This window comes from Cervus canadensis, chromosome 1 (genome assembly GCF_019320065.1).
Source record: "Cervus canadensis isolate Bull #8, Minnesota chromosome 1, ASM1932006v1, whole genome shotgun sequence".
Lineage (NCBI taxonomy): Eukaryota > Metazoa > Chordata > Mammalia > Artiodactyla > Cervidae > Cervus > Cervus canadensis.
In genome coordinates, this window is record NC_057386.1 from 111177067 (window position 1) to 111199143 (window position 22077).

Consider the following 22077-nt stretch of genomic DNA (forward strand, 5'->3'; position numbering starts at 1 on the left):
TTTCACAGTATTTTCCTATTCTAAAATTGATGTTACCTCTGTTGCTGTTGAGGGACATGAAAATTATTACTGGGCATTTTTATGTCATGTGCTACTTTAAGTACAAACACTGAGAGGAAGATATATAACTTCCATTAAAACTATCACAAAAAATAAAGCTGTAAACAATGGTATTGCCCTCCATGCATAGGTTAGTGACTGGCGCACAGTAAGTGCTTAATTAATTACCCCAAACGTGTCTTTCTCCAATTCTATATTCCAAACAAGAGGAGAAACGGCAACTATATGTGGCATATAAACATTTTTACTACTATAGATTTCTATCCTGACCAGAAGAACATAACGCAAATGAGGCTGTCACAGTTGCAAATGTGCTTTTGTGTTTATAGCACACATGGATTTCATTGATGCTCATGTAGAGAAGCAAATGGTGTTTAAGAAAAAATAAATTGGAATGAGTGAGGCCTAAGTTATCATTAAATACAGATGTAAGAAACAAAGTAAAAATAGATTTTGAAAAATAACATCTTACAAGGAAACTTGTAACCCTCTATATTTATTTTCCAAATGATACTTTCCTACTTTGGTGACAAATCAGCAAAATTTTCTGAATGGTTATCACAATCCAGCTTTTTTAAAAAATTAAAAGATTTTTGAAAAACTGAAGAGTGGTAGGTACATTATTCTTAATACAAGAGAAGGAAAGGAGACAGAAACTGCTTGTAATACAAGGAAATGAGATCATAAATTTAAGGACATAAGGAATAAAAGGAAGAAAACTAGAAAAGAGAAAATTGAGAAAAGAACTGATTGGAATAGTAATTGTCGACATCTCCATGTTAATCAATAGATGGGTTTGGGATGGGTATGCATTTTTTTCGAGCTTATTCCTATATGTTAACAGAAAGAATTTTTAAAAACTTCTCAATTAAAGTTCCTCATTGTGGAAGTCTGTCTCAAAGCTGAGAAACAAAATAGTGCAAATGTACAGCACCCACATAGATCTCAACCTGGCTGCTGCTTTGGTGGGTGCAGTTTAGAATTACTGGGCTTGTCCATACAGATTTCTTTTTTCTTCAGCCTGTCATTTGGTATCTAGCCAGGAACTAATAGTTCCTACAAGTAAAACCACTACACAAAGTGAAATTAAAATGGAAAATGAATTAGCAAATTGATCCTGACAAACAGGCCCATGACCTGGAATTAGCACACTCCATGAGAAATTAAAGTTTTACTCCTGCCAAATAGAGGGAAAGGGCTCCACCAGCCAAAGTAACCATTTAGTTAGACTTTACCATCCAAATGGCGTTCTCCGTAAGAGCTCTCTGGAAATAGGCCCCGTAGATACGTTATACATGAGATAGAAGTAGCAAAAAGTTTCTTCACCATTATCAGTGACTCATGCTCATTAGTGATTTGAGATGGGAAAACTGTTTTCTAGGAGGGAGGAAAAAATGTAAAAGATTAGTATTCTTTAACACATTCAGCCCATCATATCATTACCACAAGCAAAATGGAAAGACTTTTCAAGACCTCGTCTGATACCTTTTGAGATAATCAAAAGGAAACAAGGCTTTGAATATTGCTTTAAATGAGATCTTCACTGGCAAGGCAGAGAATGGTAGAGACAGGTATTCAAGTAATTCAAGACTAATATGATTTATTTTACAATGATCTGAGGATTTGGGGCAAAACTGGGAGTTTTACTGTGATGATGTGATCTCCCCTTTCACACACTCCTCAGAAGGCGCTACAATCTGCCCTTCACCCCCTCCACTCTGTGCTGTTCTCTCCAGCCACCAAGTACATCCTATCATTAGCCTCATCTCGGTCCTCATACTGTCACTCCACTGCAATGTCTGACACTTTTGCCCACACTGTCTTTCTCAGCTTCCGTAACACTATTTTCTTTTTTCCCCCCATCAATCCTCCATAGCTATTTCAGTCTCTTTTTCTTCTTCCATTTTTCTGCCTTTTCTGAGTGTTGCTCCCACCCCAGAATTCTGTCTCCAGTCTTTTCTCTTTCCATAGCTCTCTCTTCTTGAATCATTTCGTCTCATTGCTTCACCTGCAGCCAGTACAGAGAAAACGTCCTCATTTCTGTTCTGAGCTTGACTCCCATGTGTCTACTTTCCGAACATCTATGCCCAGACCACTTTGTAGACCTCTCAAACTCAGTTTCTCTCTCTCACCCTGACTGAAACCTGATCCCAAATTTCAATCTCAAACAAATGAATCCATGTCCACTTCAGTCAAATCATCCAAGCCAGACGTAGAGTCTCACCTTTAGCTTCTCGCCCCGCTCCATACTCCATACCCAATCACACAGTACTCTTCCTTCTCTCTAGAAGAGACTCGCTTTCTCCTTTCTCTTCTCGCTGACTTGGCTCAGGACATGCTCATTTCTCCCCTTTATTACTGCAGTAGCCTCTGACCTCCCTGCCATTTGTTCTTTTCATTCAATCTGTCCTTCATGTTGCCGTCATCATTAACTTTAAAGAACACAAATCTTATCATGACACTCCCAGTGTTCATACAGGATAGAGTTCAAGTGTGGCATTTGAGAACTGTCAAAACCTTATCTTTGCCCAGTTTTCTTGCCTCATCTCCCAGCCCTCCCCTCCTCCTTCATCCTCTCCCGTGCACCCTACTCTTTAGCCACATGGAACTACTCTTCATCGACTATTCTGCTACCACGAATTTTCACCTTTTGTGCTTTGCTTAAGCAAAAGTTCTACAATATAAGTGACTCTCACACATGAAGCTGAGCACAGGAAACCTGGTATAAATGAGTACTACTGTATGATTGCTCTTATATAAAGTACAAAAGCAGGTGAGATGAATCCATGTTATTAGAAGTCAGGATGGTAAAGCTCCAATAACCTTGTTCAAATTCAGAGGTCTTTAAACTATGGTATGCTGTTTCAACTGTTCAGTTTTAATAATTCTGTTACTTGGAGACAGGTACTATCCACGAATATGCCTTTAGATGAAAGAGAACTCCCCAAAAGCTTTTCTATATCTAGATCTGGTTCTAGAATGTCTTCTGGACATTCTGGACATGATTTTGCAATTTAAGCTGCTTCTTGGGTACACTATATAGTGAAAATGAATTATCAGTTCATCCTTTTGGTCAAACTACATTATATTCAGTTTTTAAAAATATATAATTATTACTCTTGCATGTATGAGAGGAATTTGGGGGGGAAAATTAATAAGAGATCTTAAAACCAGCCTAAAGCTTTTTATTCTGTAACTAGTGGAAAGGCAGCAGGTTTGATCGGGTCAGTAGAATAATTGTTTTAGGAATATAAAGCCAAAGCAGAAGTAGGAAAGATTACAGTTTAAAGGGAATTTGGTATGGAATGTACATGTGTCTGCATATAAGTGTGTAAAATTTTACAGAAAATTGCTTTTTGTATCCATAGATTCTGAGAAATTAAGGTTCTTTGGGGTTAATTGGGTAATAGCTGGAATGACATGTATATATAATAACTTACTGAAAAGATGCCAAAAGTTAGAGACAATACTTAAGTAATAACCATCTGTAAAATTAAATAATCTAAAAATATAAAGACATTTATTTTAAATATGGAATCAAAAGGGCCATTTGCAGTAATGAAGATCAATGATTGGAAAAGGCCTCTAGAATTGTTATTTTTCTACACTCCGGGAATTTTTTTCTCAGCTCAACTGGTCCAATATTTTAAGAGGTATCATGCACATTTTTATAAATGTCTAGTACATGAAAACACTGTTATAAGTTATTTTAATAAGAAAGTGTGCTAACGACGTAAGTAATGTTTGACAGCTCAACTGTCAAGCTACGTGTCTGTGAGTCGCTCAGTCGTGTCCGACTCTCTGTGACCCCATGGACTCTAGAGCTCAGCTGTCAAGCTACATGCGTGTGTGTGAGTCGCTCAGTCGTGTCTGACTCTTTGCAACCACGCAGACTGTGGCCCACCAGTCTCCTCTGTCCGTGGGATTCTCCAGGCAAGAACACTGGAGTGGGCTGCCATTTCCTTCTCCAGGGGACCTTCCCAACCCGGGGCTGAAGCCAGGTCTCCCACATCGCAGGCAGGTTCTGTACCATCTGAGCCACGAGGGGAGCCCTGTGGCAAGTTATAGCACTTCTCTGAGCTTCGGTTTTCTCCTTATTTCAAGGCTTAATTGAAATAATAATACCAATCCCTTGGCACAGTGCCCAGCACATAATTATTGTTGTTTTCAATAAAAAAAAAAATAGCAAAATCATACAGTCACTTGAAATTTTCTGGGAGAAGTAGTTCATGCAGTCCAAACTACAAAGATCTGTTTGTATCAAAAGGTCAATTTGTTAATTGACAGCGCGAAAAATAACTGCCAAACTGATTGCAATTCATCTACCCAGCTAAGCATTTCCACCCCAGGAAGGAAGCACACTTAGGAAATGCGATGAGATCAGGAGTCTGCTTGTTGAATATATTGAATACAAGCCAGAAAGATGACGGCTTTCTCTCTGCCCCAATTCTCCTTCAACTTCAAACCTTCCTACCTCTGCTACAGCTTAATATTCTTAAAACAGTAATTTATTCAACTGTCCTGGTAAAACTGCTGACTTTCCATTGATTGCAGAATAAAGCATAAGTTCTTTAGCCTGGCTTTTAAGATCCACACTAATTTGTCCCCAAAGTTCCTATTCAATTAATTTTCCTACTTCTGTCCAACATGATGAAGCTCCACTCCAGTAAGGATGGGTTCTTTGTTACTCTCTGAAACATGCCATGCTCATTACTTATTTGAGCAAGGCATATGCTAGTTTTTCCTCATGGAATTCTCCTCTCTCTCCTCCATCCTAATCCTTTTCGTTATTTAAGGCCCACCTTAAATCTTGTCTCCTTCCTAAGGAATATACAAACCATTCCAATCTATACAAAAATCTCTAAATTTCTATCATTTGTATTGCTTTACTCTTTTTTAAAAATTTTTAAATTTTTTTTCCTTTATTAGTTGGAGGCTAATTACTTTACAATATTGTAGTGGTTTTTGCCATACATTGACATGAATCAGCCATGGATTTACATGTGTTCCCCATCCTGAACCCCCCTCCCGCCTCCCTCCTCATCCCATCCCTCTGGGTCATCCCAGTGCACCAGCCCTGAGCACCCGTCTCATGCATCCAACCTGGACTGGCGATCTGTTTCACACTTGGTAACATCCATGTTTCAATCCTATTCTCTCAGATCAGCCCACCCTCGCCTTCTCCCACAGAGTCCAAGTCTGTTCTGTACATCTGTGTTGCTTTACTCTTGTCACAAATATTTAATGCATATACTGCATTGTATATTGACTTACCTCCTGTAAGTCATTTCCCCAACCAGATTATAAACTTCTGGAACATGAAGATTCTTTTTTTAATTCTCTCAAAAAAGAACATAGTGTTACATATATGTTATGTAATACTGAGCTCTCAATGAATAAATGAATGATTCATTACTGACTGTCATGGGACAAGATAAACTTGCCCAGGTGAACCCAGCAAGGTCGCCTGGCCCCGGCATGCTCCCCTAGATCCTAGTTTCTGTCAGCGCCCTCTCCTTCAGCTCTTGTAACTGCGTCACGGTGTGTATCAGAAGTGAGTGTCTAACAAGGAACCCTTCTCTTTAAATATCTTTTTTTGTTTCTGATTTCTTTTACTCTCGTTGTTGTTCAGTCACTCAGTGTCTGACTCTTTGCATCCCCATGGACTGCAGCACGCCAGGCTTCCCTGTCCTTCACCATCTCCTGGAGCTTGCTCAAACTCATGTCCACTGAGTCAGTGATGCCATCCAACCATCTTGTCCTCTGTCTTTCCTTTCTCCTCCTGCCTTCAATCTTTCCCAGAATCAGGGTCCTTTCCAATGAGTCAGATCTTCACATCAGGTGGCCAAAGCACTGGAGCTTCAGCTTAGGCATCAGTCCTTTTAATGAATATTCAGGATTGATTTCCTTTAGGATTGACTGGTTTGATCTCCTTGAAATCCAAGGGACTCTCAGGAGGCTTCTCCAACACCACAGCTCAAAAGCACCAATTCTTTGGCACTCAGCCTTCTTTATGGTCCAACTGTCACATCTATACACGACTACTGGAAAAATGGTAGCTTTGACTATACAGACCTTTGTTGGCAAAGTAATGTCTCTGCTTATTAATACTCTGTCTAGGTTTGTCACAGCTTTTCTTCCAAGGAGCAAGCGTCCTTTAATTTTGTGGCTGCAGCCACCATCTGCAGTGATTTTGGTGCCTGAGAAAATAATGTCTGTCATGGTTCCCACTGTTTCCCCATCTATTTGCCATGATGGGACCAGAGGCCATGATCTTCATTTTTTGAATGTCTCATGAGATGAACCTTCATCTGAAGATGCTTCGAGCCTGACGTCTAGAACTCTTCCCTCAACTGGTAGTTCTCTGGACTCGAAACTTCACAAAACTCTTTTACTCTAGAAAGTCTAAACATATAAACATGAAACAAGCACCCAGGAAGTTACTTCATAGGAATCTATTCTAATTTCCTGAACATCCTCAGTCCACTAGCCAGTTAAAATGTAGACATACTCTGCCAGGATATTATGTGCCAATTAACTGATAAAGCTGCTGTTTTAAAAAACACCAAAGATTAAAGCCATGATTCTGAATTAACTCACTAAATAGTCATTGATTTTCTTTTAATTCTTAATAAATACCTTAGATGTCTTGTGAATTCTGATAGAGCGAGAGAGCTGAACAGTGGCCATGATAGTAATGTATCAGGATTCTTTTAACAAATCTAACCTGTAGAAAAAAAAATTAATTAGAGACCTTGCCTAACATAATCCTTTTATTGCAAATCTTCCAAAGAACTATATAATTAGCATTTGATTGTATTCTTTGGAAAATTAGTTTAATAAACATCTCCACAACCAATTTTCTATAAATTAGAGTAAGATCTCTGGATTAGTTTTTCCAACCACCCAAGGAAAATATAAGTTGACTTCCTCATTCCCAAATACATTTGGAGGAAAATAATAAATTACAAATCCCCTAAAGGTTTGACAATGTATTTTACTCATCCTTGTTATTCCCTCAGAGTGTTAAAAGTGCTCTCTATATAACAGGGGCTTAAAAATTATTTCTTGAGTTAATTTCATGTATAATTGATTTTCAAAGTCAACTCAAAAATTAAAGTTTACATTTCATACCCATTAGGACGGCTATTCAAAAAGATGGAAAATAACAAGTGTAGGTGAAGATGTGGCAACATTGGAATCCTTGTACACTGCTGGTAGGAATGTAAAGTGGTGCAGCTGCTGGAGAAAACAGTATGGCAGTTCCTCAAAAAGTTCAATAGGTTTACCATACTATCCAGCACTTCCACTTCTAAACTCAGAAGTATCAAAAAGTGTTAGTTGCTCAGTTGTATCCAACTCTTTGTGACCCCATGAACTGCAGCCCACCAGGCTCCCGTCCATTGGATTTCCCAGGCAAGAATACTAGAGTGGGTTGCCATGTCCTTCTCCAGGGGGTCTTCCCCACCCAGGGATCAAACCCATGTCTCCTGTGTTGCAGGCAGATTCTTTACCATCTGAGCCACCAGGGAAGCCCAAAATGTATTGAAAGGAGGGATTCAAACAGATACACACCAATGTTCATAGCACTGTTATTTATAACAGCCAAAAGACAGAAACAACCCAGAGGTCCAAGAACAGTTGAATGGACTTTTAAAATACGGTAAATACAATGGAATATTATTCAGTATTAAAAAGTAATGAAATTATGATATATGTTGCAACATGAATAAATTTGAAAATATTATGCTAAAAAATTATGCTAAATGAAATAAACCAGACACAAAAGGATGCCTATCACATGATTCCACTTAAATGAATAGAGATAGCTAAAGTAGTCAGATTCATAGTGACAGAGAATAGAACAGAGGTCACTAGGGGCTGGAGGGTGGAAGGAATGGGGTGTTCAATTGGTACAGAGTTTCACTCGGGCTGATGTAAAATTTTTAGAAATGGGTAGTGGTAATGGTTGTACAACATTGAATGCACTTAGTGCCACTCAGTTACCTACTCAAAGATGGTTGGGATGATGAATTTTATGTACATTTTACCACAATAAATAAGCATTAATGTTTAAAAATACATACAGTTTTCACTATCTCACTTCACTAACAAAAAAGAAGTAAATTTCCTTTTTTCTTTTTAAAGGACTTAATTTATATTGTTTCAAGATTTTATGGAGTTCTGACCAAAATGTTAGTAAAATAATCCACTTAAAGAAATTCTGGATCACCTAGGATAGCCTGTGACTTGATTTTGTGTATAAATTAATGCAAAATTCTGGACGATTTTGCAAATAAAAGAGGGCAGAATTATTTAAGGACACTGCCACAAGGTGGTGATAGAGATTATAAACAGGTAATAATTTCTCTCAATTTACTTCTTCAGAGCAGCACTAGGGGACACTCTTTTACAAGATTTAAATGAGACTGACAACCACCTGATAGTCCTTTGGTCCTTAAAGATTCCAAGGTGTCTTTTGTTGACTTCAGATTATAACCTTCATTTTTGAGCGTAACCTTCAAAAGTGACTCAACATGATCACTGTCTCCTTTACAACTTCAAAAAATAAAATGGGAAAAATAAGTAACTATAAGAGTTTACACTCCAGTTCTGACCCAGTAAACCAAGATAAACTACCACATATGGGGTAGTTATTAGAGACAATAAATAATAGGGAATGATTTCAAGTGGGTGGTTTTTCATATTGGTGGGTTTTTAAATAATTTCTCTATGATCTCAAGGTATTCTGATGGCATTTCTAGAAAATCAAGCTCTGAAAATAGTATCAGGCTATTAGAACACAATGCATTTTACTACATCCATGTATTTGGAATATATGAATAACCTGGGTTTAATTTATATTATCGCTGAAAGCTCAACCCTCCAGGATACTTGCTTTTGAGAGGGATTCAAAGCTAGTCACTATTAAGCATTTGGTACATATCTGGGGAATTAACATTTATAAGATTAGTGAAGTTAAATTTTCCATACACACATGTATGTATACAGAGAAAATTAACTGCACTGCTAATGCAGTCTGGGAGAAAGTCTTTGTAGTTAAGGAACCTGGGTTCAAATTCTGCTCAACTACCTAGCAACTCTATGTTTTGGTCAAATTACTTAGTCTTGCTGGGCCTCAGTATCCTTTTCGTAAAATAAAGACAGTAAATCCAGCTTTTCAGGGCTCTTAAGAGTGTTTATCAGGACATGTATTTATCTGGAGAGGAAACACAGCATAGTGGTTAAGCACATGAACTTCTGCGGAGCCAAATTGCCTAGGATCGAATCCCAGTCTGCAGTCCAATTGCCATATTGTTTCATGCACATGTTTGCCTCAGTTTCCCCATCTGTAACATACAGTCAGTAATGGTATCTACATCCCAGGCTTGTTGTGAGGACTAAATAAGCCATTATTGGTAAGGCATCAAAACACTGTCTGACACACATTTCATTATATGCATGTTTAGTTTTAAAAATCTTATATTAGTATCTGAACTCCTTGTTTTCTTCAGCTTCCCAGTTGTTCCTTCTGTCATCTTCAGGCTTTTTTCCCTGCCCCTTTTTAAGTTTTTGGTGCTCTTCAGGATTCTGTCCCAGGAGTTTTTTTCTTTTTAAAATTTTAAACACACCCCCTGGGTGAAAAAATACATTTTCACTGTTTCAATTACTATTTCTATTCTAACAACTCTTCTATGTTTACCCCAACCTAGGTTTTGCTGGGGAGTTGCAGATCTGTACCTTTGACTATGAACCAGTTTCAGCTGGGTTTTCCCAATATATCCAAATGTGAATCCTTTTGCCCTAAACCTATTTCTGTACCTTAGCTGAGTGAATGACAGCATCAAATACCTAAATTGCTCAAGCCTAAAAACTATGACTCAACTCTGTTCCCTCCCTCATTCCTACATCCAGTCTCCTAATATTTCTTAAGCGTCCACTCCTCACTTTATGCACATGGTGTCATCTCTGCTTTAGATCAGATCAGCTTCATCTTTTGCCTGGATTTCTTCAACCACCAGTCTGTCATTGGCCTTACCCATCTCCAGTCTGTTCTTGGTATTGCAGCCAGCGTATTCTTCTTAGATTACCAATGGGACTCTGTAATTTCCTGGACTAAAATGCTTCAGTGGGCCCCCAGTGCCCTCAGGATGAAATTCAAACTTCTCAAGATCAGTCTCAATCTTCCTTAGCCACATCTCTAACCATTTTCCCTTATACTTTTATGCATCAGCTATTCTTATCTACTTTTTAAATTTTTAATTAATTTATTTATTTTTGGCTGCTCTGGATCTTCGCTGCTGCCTGAGCAGGCTACTCTCTAGGTGCAGTGTGTGGGCTTCTCACTGTGGTAGCTTCTCTTGTTGCAAAGCATGGGCTCGAGGTGTGCTGGCATCAGCAATTGCAGCTGACAGGCTGTAAACATGGGCTCAGTAGTTGTGGCACATGGACTTGGTTGCTCTGCGGCATGTGGCATCTTCCCGGACCAGAGATCAAACCCACGTCCCCTGCATTGGCAGGCGGATTCTTCCCAAACAGGGAAGTCCCTTGTCTACTTGAAAGTGTTAGTCACTCAGTTCAGGACTGAACCCGGGTCTTCAGCATTGCAGGCAGATTCTTTACCACTGAGCCATCAGGGAAGCCCAAAACAAGTGTTAATTGCTTGGTTGTGTCTGACTCCTTGCAACCCCATGAACTTTATCTTCTTTAATTAACCTATATTCTCTCAGCTTTCAGGTTTTTGTAATGTTCCTTCTGCCTGAAACATCCTTTCTTTCCATTTCCCACTCACCTTCTAGACATGGGGTTAGTATCAGTTTCTCAAGGAATTATTCCCTGGTTCACCATCAAGTCCACTTATGTGCACATTGTAATATATACTGTGTCATTTTGCATTTATGTATCCACCCCACCCTGCTGTGAGATAACATGAGGGCAAAGTTGTATCTGCCTAGTTCCTTCTTTATTTTTTAGTTGTTTTGTTTAAGGTATACTTCAGTAGGTTTTCACATATTCATGAAGTTTTGCAACCATCACTACTATCTAATTTCAGAAGATTTTCGTTACCCTAAAAGAAACCCCATTTCCACTAGCAATCACTCCTCATTTTTCCCTCCCCTGACTCCTTGCAACCATTAATAGACTTTTCATCAATATCAGTTTGCCCATTCTGGACATTTATTTCATATAAATGGAATCATATTATAAACTTTTGTGTCTAGTTTAGATCATTCTGGAGTCGTTAGCACCATGCAGTACTGGAATAAAGTGGGTTGTTTTTCAGTTGCTAAGTTGTGTCTGACTCTTTGCGACCCCCCCCCCCATGGACTGTAGCACACCAGGTTCCTTTGTCCTCCACTATCTCCTGGAGTTTACTCAAACTCATGTCCACTGAGTTGATTATGTTATCTAACCATTTTATCCTCTGCTGCCCCCTTCTCCTTTTGCCTCCAATCTCTCCCAGGATCAGGCTCATTTCCGAGTCAGATCTTTGCATTAGGGGGCCAAAGTATTGGAGCATCACCATCAGTCCTTCCAATGAATATTCAGGGTTGATTTCCTTTAGGATTGACTGATTTGCTCTCCTTGCAGTCCAAGGGACTCAAGAGTCTTCTCCAGCACCACAGTTTGAAAGCATCCATTCTTCGGCACTCAGCATTCTTTATGGTCCAACTGTCTCTCTGTACATGACTACTGGAAAAACCACAGCTTTGACTATGCAGATCTTTGTCGGCAAAGTGATGTCTCTGCTTTTTAATACGCTGTCTGGGTTTGTCATAGCTTTCCTTCCAACGAGCAAGCATCTTTTAATTTCATGGCTGCAGTTACCATTGGCAATGATTTGCACCATGCAGTTCTGGAATAAAGTAGGTAGGTGCTCCAAAAATATATGCTGAATCAATAGAGAAGTAATACAGGGACAAGGAAGAATTAAGGGTCTAGAAAAAAAAATTATAGAACTTCAGAGGTAGAAGGAACTTTAAATGATCTAGTCCAAACATTTATTTTTCCAGATGAAAAAAATCAAGGTCCAGAGAAGTCAACTGATTTATTCAAGGTCAACCAACCACTTAGTGGCAGAACTGAGAATAAAAATCAAGAAAATAAATAAATAAATAAAACTTTTAAAAAATCAAGAAAATTTGACTCATAATTTAGGGGTTTTCCTACAGTGACTCAGCACCATGAAATTCCCTTGCTTTCACTGCATCCAAAATAATGCACTACCAACACCTTCCTAGTTGCTGGACTTTCTTGCTGGTTTCTAAACATGGTAGTGTCTCTTTTCGGTGTTCTAAAATAAGCTGGCTTCAGGAAGGCAAAAAATATCTAAATAATTGTTTTAAATAGCCAGTTTCCTTTCAACTTCTAACTATTCTGTTGCAACTGTTGTTTTCCCTTTGAGCAGGTGTTTTGTGGAGGTCTCCTATTCAAGTACAAACTGCTTAATTTTGAAAGCTTACAAGATGACAGCCCCAGGAGGCTGTGACTCTGTAGATCATGTATTCTCAGAGAATTATTCTGATTTTTTTTATCACCTTGTTCTGACTCATTATCTAAAAACCTAAGATTTCAAAACCGTAAGTTTTAAGAACAGAACTCTAACTTTCAAATGTCTTTGACATTTGTCTTACACTTTGTGTACTGGATTCACACACATCTGAAACTTCACAGGTCCTCAATACCATTCATTCTTATGCCTGATGTGTCTACCCTGAGGAGGACTGCGATCTTGAGAAAGGCAAAATTTCTGTGTTTTCTCAGATAAAGACTAACTCTGGGCTTACCTCTTGACCTACATGTCAATTGCCCTATTTAAAATGAAAACACAATTACTACTTTACCCTTTCATGTGTGAACCCAAGATTCAGATATAGATTAACCAGCTATTGTTTAGTTTCTAAAGGCTTAAGCCTCCTTGGAAGGTTGGGGGGGGGGGGGTGGGCAGTGTGTGGAAGGGGGAGGTGTTATTCTGAGTGACACACACACAAAAAGTTTCATTACATGTGCCCAAAGACAGTAACAGTTGATTTCCTAATGCTTTCCATCCATCTTTCCCAATCTTCCAAAACCATTTTTTTTTTAAACAAGAAACTCCATTTTCTAGCAAAGGAATAATATCCAATAGCTGGATTCTAAAATGCAGCTAGATGACCTTCCTTACATGTATATGATATGAAGGATGGCTTTACTCAAAGGAAGTACATGTCAACATAAATGGGCTTGCATCATAAAGTTAGGAGGAGGAGGAAACATCCTCTGCAACTAACTGGATCCCTTCAGGTTTAAAGAAAAGGAAGTGGAGGAAGGATGGTCTTTTTAACAAATAGTGCTAGAACAACAGGACATCCATAGACCAAAAAACACCCAAACCCCTCAACCTAAATCTGACATCATATACTAATATTAATTAAAAATGGATCATTGATTTAAATGTAAATATAAAACTACAAAGACTAGGAAAGTCCAGCAAGAGGACTTTGTTTGTCAAAATTCACCCTGTTACTCAGAGGTTTCACAGAGTTTGATCCCATAAATTATTATTCTCTATTTTAACAAATCCCATTTGGCCCTGGTAATTCCCCTACTCCCTACTCACTCAGAGTAAATGGTTTCCACCGTATTAACTGGGTATTTGTTCATGCTCTTTTGGTTTTTTAATATCTTCTTCATGCTACTTCAATTATTCATTCTATTCAACATTTACTGGGCGACTACCATGTACAAGTCTTTGAGTAGGCTTACAAAGATGTAAAATACTGTTCCCATCTCAAGAGATTTATGGCCCAGTGGAGGAGAAATCAGATTATCCTAATTAGATTAAAACTCCTTTACTTTTTCTTCGATTTCATCAGCCAAGCCACACCATGTCCAGTGCTCTGCACAACTGAGCACATTTTGGTGATTGGCTAATCTTGAGTTTCAAGACACACTCTGCACTGTTTGGGGAACTAAAGTCCAGGAGATTAAATGGCAAATCCTGGATAAGGCGAAAGAGGAGCTGAGGTCAGCCCGTGGGGACTCACACCCTCCTCGCTCCCCTCTTGGTCTGCGCCAGCCATTGATTCTGGCAAAATGCCTCCACAGCTGGAGAAAACCTGATCGAGAAGATAATCCCCCAAAGCTCCCCATCCGACTGCGTGTTGCAACACGCAAATATCGGTCTGTTTTGGGGGCCGATTACCCACCACTGCCCTCCGACCAGAACTGATTCCTTCTTTTCCACCGATATCTCATTTAAAAGCTACTTTGATAGTGGAAATGTGTTTCCAGTACAGTTCTTTCCACCCCCTCACCCCCCACCCCGACCCCTCAGTAAATGTGACATTTTTCATCATCAAGTGTTTGGGGTAAAATGGAACCTGGGGGGTTCCCTCTGTCCTTCGCCTCGGCCCCGGCTTTCTCGCTACTCCTCAGAGTACTTCAGGCCTCAAAAGAAATACTTTCAACTCAAACTTAAAGCCTCAGGTAAAAAGAAACGAAAAAAAGAAAAACTAAGAGAACTAACAACATTCAAAGCGCCCGTTTTTCTCCGTATTCCTCGCGTTTGGGTAGCTCTCACCTCAGCCGGTTGACGCCTTCCAGTGACTGGGACTCAACCGCCTTTTCTGGCTGAAACTCGCCTTCGGCGCTTGTGAATAATCAACATGGCCTTCCTGGGCGGGGCGAGACATGACGCTTCGTGAATAATTCATTAATTCTCGCGCTCTTCTGAGCGACCTGCCTCGAGCGCCTGCTCTTGCGTATGCAAATGAGGGCGCGAGGTGACTGGCACGCCCCCAGCGAGCCCCGCCCCCCACGCCGGGTCCGCGTGCCCCGCGGGGCGGTGGTTCGCAGTCCACAATTCCGGCCGCCGGCGCGGCGTCGGTTCTGCGGCGTTGCTGGCTTTTCTGAGGGCTCGCTCGGGCCTGAGGGACCCGCGCCGAGCTCGAGGCGCCGCACACGGACCTCGACGGGACCCTCGGCTCGCGGCCGCTCCGCGAGGTAAACCTTACGTCGAGGAGATGCCTGCTGGCTGAAGTGAGAGAGCGGCGGCGAGCATCTCGCGGGCAGCGAGGGGCCTGGGCTGGAGCCTGAGGGACCATGGAGTTAATGTTGGCCAAGTCCGGGAGTGAGAGGTCCCGGAGAGTCCAGGGGGCCCGCGCGGGGGCGGCGCAGGGTGCCGGAGGCAAGTGCCCGAGGGAGCGGGTTGACGACGAAGAGCTGTGGAGACCCAGGCCACAGAGGTTTCGCGCCTGAAGGCATTTCCAGTTCTTCCCTGTGTGGACCCCGTTTTGCGTTATTTTTAATATGCGTTGGTAATTTTGGAAATAAAGCACTTAATATGTACTCCTCTTACACTGCCCCTAACCTCGTCCCTTGCGCAGAGGTGACTCCAGTGAGTAGTGGGGTGCGTCCCCTCAGGCCCCGTTCCCACGGGTTCAGCTGCACACGTAGAATCTTGAGTTCCTCAGCTGGTCGCAGAGCCCCTCGAACCTCTGCAGTGGGGTTTCCTGAGAGAGTGGATGAAGCGGCGGGTCACTTAAAATCTTTTTTTTTTCATTTATCTTTGGCTGTGTCTGGTCTTAGTTTGCACGTGGCATCTTCATTGTGGCATCTTTTGTTGAGGTCGGCAGGCTTAACAGCCCCGCAGCATGTGGGATTCTAGTTCACCAGAGCTCGAACCTGTGTCACTGGCATTAGAAGGCAGATTCTTAACCACTGGGCTGCCAGGGACGTCCCCTTGAAACCTATTTTTGTTCCACAGTTAAAAAAAAAAAAAGATTCAAGTTGGCAAAACCGTGGGGGTTTATAACATAACAACTAAAACCCATCTTTGGGCAGTTAATTCCTTTAGTGCAGGTTTTCTCAGTCTCAGCAGTAGTACCCGCCCGGCTCAAATCCAAATCGTTTGACAACTCAGAATGTTTTCAGACATTGTCAGATGTCTCCTGGGCGGCAAAATCACCCTTAGTTGAGAACTACCGTTGATCCTTGAACAACTAGGGTGTGTCGGGGTGCTGACAGCCCTCACAGTCAAAAATCCGAGTGTAAATTTGTAGTCGGCTGCCCTCACCTGAGATTCGCATCTGAAGCTTCAGCCAGCTGTGGATCGTAGAGTTACTACAGTGTTTATTGGCAACAGTCAGCGTGTAGATGGACCCATGCAGTTCAAACCCGTGTCGTTCAAGGTCAGCTGTACCGCTTTAATTCTACGTTTTCCAAAAGTAACTGCTCTTTGAGCCGACCATGCAGATGGTGTCTCTGCTCTAGCCCTTTCCAGTCCCAGCATTTTCCTGCTTCCCTCTAGCTGGACCGCGAGCCCCTCTGCTGGCTGTGCTCCTTCTCGCCTGCCTTCAGGTCTCAGTCAGCTGATCACCACCGTCTCAAAGAGCCCTCCCTGTGCTGATGAGGTCACCACCACAGACACACGCCGTTATCCTCTCTCATTATCACTGTTTTCTTCCTAGGACTAAGCACAATCTGGATTTCATGTATGTGTTAACCTGTTTTTCTTTCTTCATCACCGAGAATGCAAGGAAGCTTCCTTAGAGGTGTCATCTCTTCAGGTCCCCCCAGGATCGCCAGTGCCCAGCACAGTGGCTCACACACAGTAATCACTCAATAAATTTGACGGACTGAAGTGATAAGTTACCCTCTTTTCCTCCCAAGAGCTTCTGTGGAGTTTCTCCTACTCCTTTCCATTTGCTGTCCCTCCTGCGCTCCTTGGTGACCTTTGTTTAGAGCTGAAATGGATAAATGAGCACCTAGCAGCTGTGGGTGAAGCCTTCGCTTTCCTCACTGACGTAACCACTCTTTGGGGACAGAAACTGTCCTTTATTGTATTTACTGAAGGTATTCAAAAAGTATTCATATTGTTGGATGAACTGATAGATGACTTAAGGAACAACATTAGACAATTAAAAATGGATCATGCTAGGCTTCCCAGGTGGCACAGTGGTGAAGAATCTGCCTGCCAGTGCAAGAGACGAAAGAGAGACAGGTTAGATCTCTGGGTCAGGAAGATCCCCCGGAGAAGGAAGGAAATGACACCCCACTCCCATATTCTTGCCTGGAAAATTACACGGACAGAGGCACCTGGTGGGCTGTAGTCTGTGGGGTCGCAAAGAGTCGGACAGGACTGAGCAGGCGTGTATGTATGCATCCCTGGGGGTCCAGTGACTAAGACTCCCCAGTGCAGGGGGCCTGGGTCCCATCTCTGGTCAGGGAGCTAGATCCTGCATGCCACAACAAAAGGTTCGCATGCTGCGACTAAGACCTGGTGCAGCCAAATAAATAAAAAATATTTTGTTTTAATATTGAAAAAAATTGATCGTGCTGCAAGGGGCTTTAGAAATTATGAAGGAACTTTACAGATGAGATTTTGGGTAATTTGCTCAAGGTTGCCAGGGTTTTTGAGAGACCAAGTCACAGCTACAACCCATGGTATCACACCTCTCACTTCAAGGCTTTTTCTTATTTCCAGCCAGCCTAGTTTCTGATTACTTTTCTGAGAACCTGGCTTACAGCTTAAACACAAAAATCCCAAGATGTGCTTCTTGTCAGCTAAGCTTTTGAGCTTATACTCTTCATCTTTTGATTAAATCCAGCCCTTGGGATAATGGCCTAATAAACTCAAAAGTGCTATATGGTATTTCAAACAATTTTCCATCTTCTTTTATGCCTTTCAGTGCTAAGAGATTGGAAATTGTCCCTGTCAAAGCAAAGTATCTTGTTTGTTTTGGAAGGAAAAAACGTTTGTTGTACAAGAAAGTGATCATTGTTTAGAAATTTCCAAATAACCACTTGTTAAAGTTTTGCCAAATCCTGTGTCCAATAGTAAAATAACATGTGAAACAGATGAAAATGGAGGGGGGAAAATCTTTTTGGAGATGACTTTTCATTGCCTAAAGTTGACCTTTCTCTCTTTAGACACGTGTGTCTCCTTTTACTCTGTGTACCTGAAACAGTTGTCACTCATTAGTGTCTAGGTAGACTTCTGCCTTTGAGAACCAAAGACTATTCAGGGCTCCTTCTTCCTTCTTGGCAATTTTTGTAGGTAACACCTGGGAGGGTCTTGTGGAGTCCTCTCAGCTTTTAGTATTTTCCCATTTTTTTTCCTGGTGTGTGACAGCACACTGCCGTCACAGAAAGTAGAGATGCCTTTTGTCTGATTGACTGAAACTTTTCCCCACCAAATTCAGTTTAACACTGGAAATTTTTCCAAAAGACAGTTTTTACTTGAGCATTATCAAAACAGACATATTGAATATAAAATGTAATCTTTCTCCCTCTTCAGTGCACATAATCATGATGCCAAATGCAGAGAAAAGAGAGTGAGGTGGGGGAGCAACTGCTCTTAACATCATCATAACTTCTAGCCATCATAAATCTGACACCACCATATTTATTCATCAAACATTTATTTTGCTCCTACCATTTATAAAGAACTCTGCTTGGCCTTGTGGGGACCAGAGACATAATGACTTGGTCCCTGAGCTGTGGAACTTTTCAGAGAGAGGGGGTTTGGTAAGAGAGGGAGACCTGTAAACACATTACTCATATAGAAAATAGTTTGCAAACATTAATGGAGGTATAAATTATAGCCTGTAAAGAAGGGAGCTCTGCATTCTGAATGGGGAATCAAGACAGCTTCACAAAGGAGGTGGCATTTTAGGAAGAGAATGTGTATATATAATTTGCACATTTTATGGCAGTGGTTTTGTCCACTTCAAAACAATAAAAGCAGACGTTTTGCCCAGGACTTCAGAACCAGGAAAGAAGGGGGATGTAAGAGCCTGTTTTTGCACCCCTGTCAGTGACAAGCTTCTGAAAGCTCAGTGTTGCCCTCGCAGTCCCAGGTGCCTCACTCAGGGTTAAGAGGAGTACGCCGGCTATGTTATATTGAGCTCTTTCATTTCTGCATTAGGGTGTTATCCTCATTTCCATTGGGGCATTCAGTAGCCATGTGATATTTTTGGGGGGAGGGGATCAGTGGTGATTATAAAAGTGTTTGTGAATGTGTCTCTGAAATCTTAGAATTTTAAGTATCACTGAGAAAGAAAGAGAGACAAATGATTGAAGTTTTTCATCAAGCCTGTGTGTGTAAATTGGCTGTATCCTTACTTATTTATTGTATTTTTTTAGAGAGGAAGGCAAAGATAAAAAATTGCCAACTTGGCTTTAGATTTGGAACTTGATCCATTCATTGGCAGCCACAGAGAAGCCAGTCAGTATGAAAGAAACCCCGAATATAAGATCTAAACTTATGCTCTTGCTGCTTTTGCTCACACGCTACCAACTTAAAACACAATTCCATGTGTAGGCAGCAACTTATTATGGTGTTCATACCCACTCTAGAGTGGCGTATCAATTTCTGCATCCTTTGAACTGATCTTTTCTGACTGGCAGAAGAATCTCCATGTGGGTTGTGTGTCTCCGGGGAAAGCCTAGGGTGTAATGAATTGGAACAGGAAATGACGGGCTGAATGGTGACAGCTGCTGCCTGCTTGAGTGCGCTAAGAAATGACGTCAGGGGAGGTATTGAATGCTTCAACATTATAGAAATGTTCTGTTTGGCTACTTAGTTCTGTTTCCTGCTATTATGAACTTTGTTGACTGTAAAATGATTTTATTCTTCGTAATGTTTATCACTTAATAGAAAAGATTGCAAATGAATAGATTTTAAGCTGCCTTTCTGTGATTGCACCTTGGTACATCTGTACATGGATCTGAGAGCTGATTTGCCTCACTACTGACAGTCCATATTTTGAGGCCCTTTCTACACATTTTGATGCTTGGAAAATGACAGTTACCAAAATTGGTTTAGAAGTGCTATGAGAACATAGTCCAACTCAGCCCCATGAGAGGCTTTTTTCCCCTTCCTTTAGTTCATACTGTGGTGAAAAGTCACTCAGTCATGTCTGACTCTTTGCAACCCCATGGACTGTAGCCTACCAGGCTCTTCCTCCATGGGATTTTCCAGGCAAAAATACTGGGGTGGGTTGCCATTTCCTTCTCCAGGAAATCTTCCCAACCCAGGGATTGAACCTGGGTCTCCCGCATTGTAGGCTTTACCGCTTTACCGTCTAACCTAATGCAAATATGTAAGTACTAATAACCTGTGACTGAGAAGATCCCCAATTTAAGATTCAGGATACTTACAATCTTAGCATGAACTGAATACAATAATACAAGACATCTGAGGCAGGCCTTTCTAACATCTCTCCTCATTAAACAAACAAAAAGCAACTGCTTCCTGCCAAGAGAAAGGTTAAACAACTGGAAAGTGAGTAAGACATTACACAGTAAATTGCCAACAGAGTTTTAAAAATGAAAGGGAGAGAGAATTGCAAGAAGGCATCATTCAGAGGTTTGCTGCAACATACACCTAGAAAAGCTGTACCAGAAGGCCAGATTTCTCTGAAGTCATATTCTCATATTTGCCAGGGGCTATGTTAACCTCCTCTCGGCCGCCACCCCTGACTGGAAAAGGTCAGTTTTCATTCCAATCCCTAAGAAAGGCAATCCCAAAGATTGCTCAAACTACCGCACAATTGCACTCATCTCACACGCTAGTAAGGTAATGCTCAAAATTCTCCAAGCCAGGCTTCAGCAATAAGTGAACCGAGAACTTCCAGATGTTCAAGCTGGTTTTAGAAAAGGCAGAGGAACCAGAGATCAAATTGCCAATATCCGCTGGATCATCGAAAAAGCAAGAGAGTTCCAGAAAAACATCTATTTCTGCTTTATTGACTACACCAAAGCTTTCGACTGTGTGGATCACAATAAACTGTGGAAAATTCTGAAAGAGATGGGAATACCAGACCACCTGACCTGCCTCTTGAGAAACCTGTATGCAGGTCAGGAAGCAACAGTTAGAACTGGACATGGAACAACAGGCTGGTTCCAAATAGGAAAAGGAGTACGTCAAGGCTGTATATTGTCACCCTGCTTATTTAACTTATATGCAGAGTGCATCATGAGAAACGCTGGGCTGGAAGAAGCACAAGCTGGAATCAAGATTGCTGGGAGAAATATCAATAACCTCAGATATGCAGATGACACCACCCTTATGGCAGAGAGTGAAGGGGAACTAAAAAGCCTCTTGATGAAAGTGAAAGAGGAGAGTGAAAAAGTTGGCTTAAAGCTTAACATTCAGAAAACTAAGATCATAGCATCTGGTCCCATCACCTCATGGGAAATAGATGGGGAGACAGTGGAAACAGTGTCAGACTTTATTTTGGGGGGCTCCAAAATCACTGCAGTTGGTGACTGCAGCCATGAAATTAAAAGACGCTTACTCCTTGGAAGGAAAGTTATGACCAACCTAGATAGCATATTAAAAAGCAGAGACATTACTTTGCCAACAAAGGTCCATCTAGTCAAGGCTATGGTTTGTCCAGTGGTCATGTATGGATGTGAGAGTTGGACTGTGAAGAAAGCTGAGCACCGAAAAATTGATGCTTTTGAACTATGGTGTTGGAGAAGACTCTTGAGAGTCCCTTGGACTGCAAGGAGATCCAACCAGTCCATCCTGAAGGAGATCAGTCCTGGGTGTTCATTGGAAGGACTGATGCTGAAGCTGAAACTCCAATACTCTGGCCACCTCATGTGAAGAGTTGACTCACTGGAAAAGACCCTGATGCTGGGAGGGACTGGGTGCAGCAGGAGAAGGGGACGACAGAGGATGAGATGGCTGGATGGCATCACCGACTCGATGGGCATGAGTTTGAGTAAACTCCGGGAGTTTGTGATGGACAGGGAGGTCTGGCGTGCTGCGATTCATGGGGTCACAAAGAGTTGGACACGATTGAGCAACTGAACTGAACTGATGAGGACCTCGGTCACCTCGGCACAGCACAGAAAGACTATAGTTAAGAGGCATTGAGAAAATTCAAAGTGTGACTTCATCAATAAGCTGTGGATATTCCCCCCACCAATCTTTATTTGTTGAAAAGGGACTAGATACAGGATTTAACCAGTAAACACATTGAGTGAATGCACATATGTTATTGTAAGAATCCCAAATATCCA

At 41.3% G+C, this 22077-nt stretch overlaps 1 protein-coding gene across 1 annotated transcript in view; it reads right to left on the reverse strand.

Moving 5' to 3' along the window:
* The window catches only part of HORMAD2 (HORMA domain containing 2), a 60898-nt gene extending 46165 nt beyond the window's left edge, over positions 1 to 14733 (reverse strand). The window contains exons 1-3 of the mRNA XM_043436954.1: positions 14624 to 14733; positions 6700 to 6787; positions 1296 to 1437 (exon numbers count right to left, since the gene is read on the reverse strand). Of these exons, the coding sequence (XP_043292889.1) occupies positions 1296 to 1437; positions 6700 to 6750 (193 nt within the window). The 5' untranslated portion in view covers positions 6751 to 6787; positions 14624 to 14733. The remainder of the gene's footprint in view (positions 1 to 1295; positions 1438 to 6699; positions 6788 to 14623) is intronic.
* Positions 14734 to 22077: the final 7344 nt, after the last annotated feature.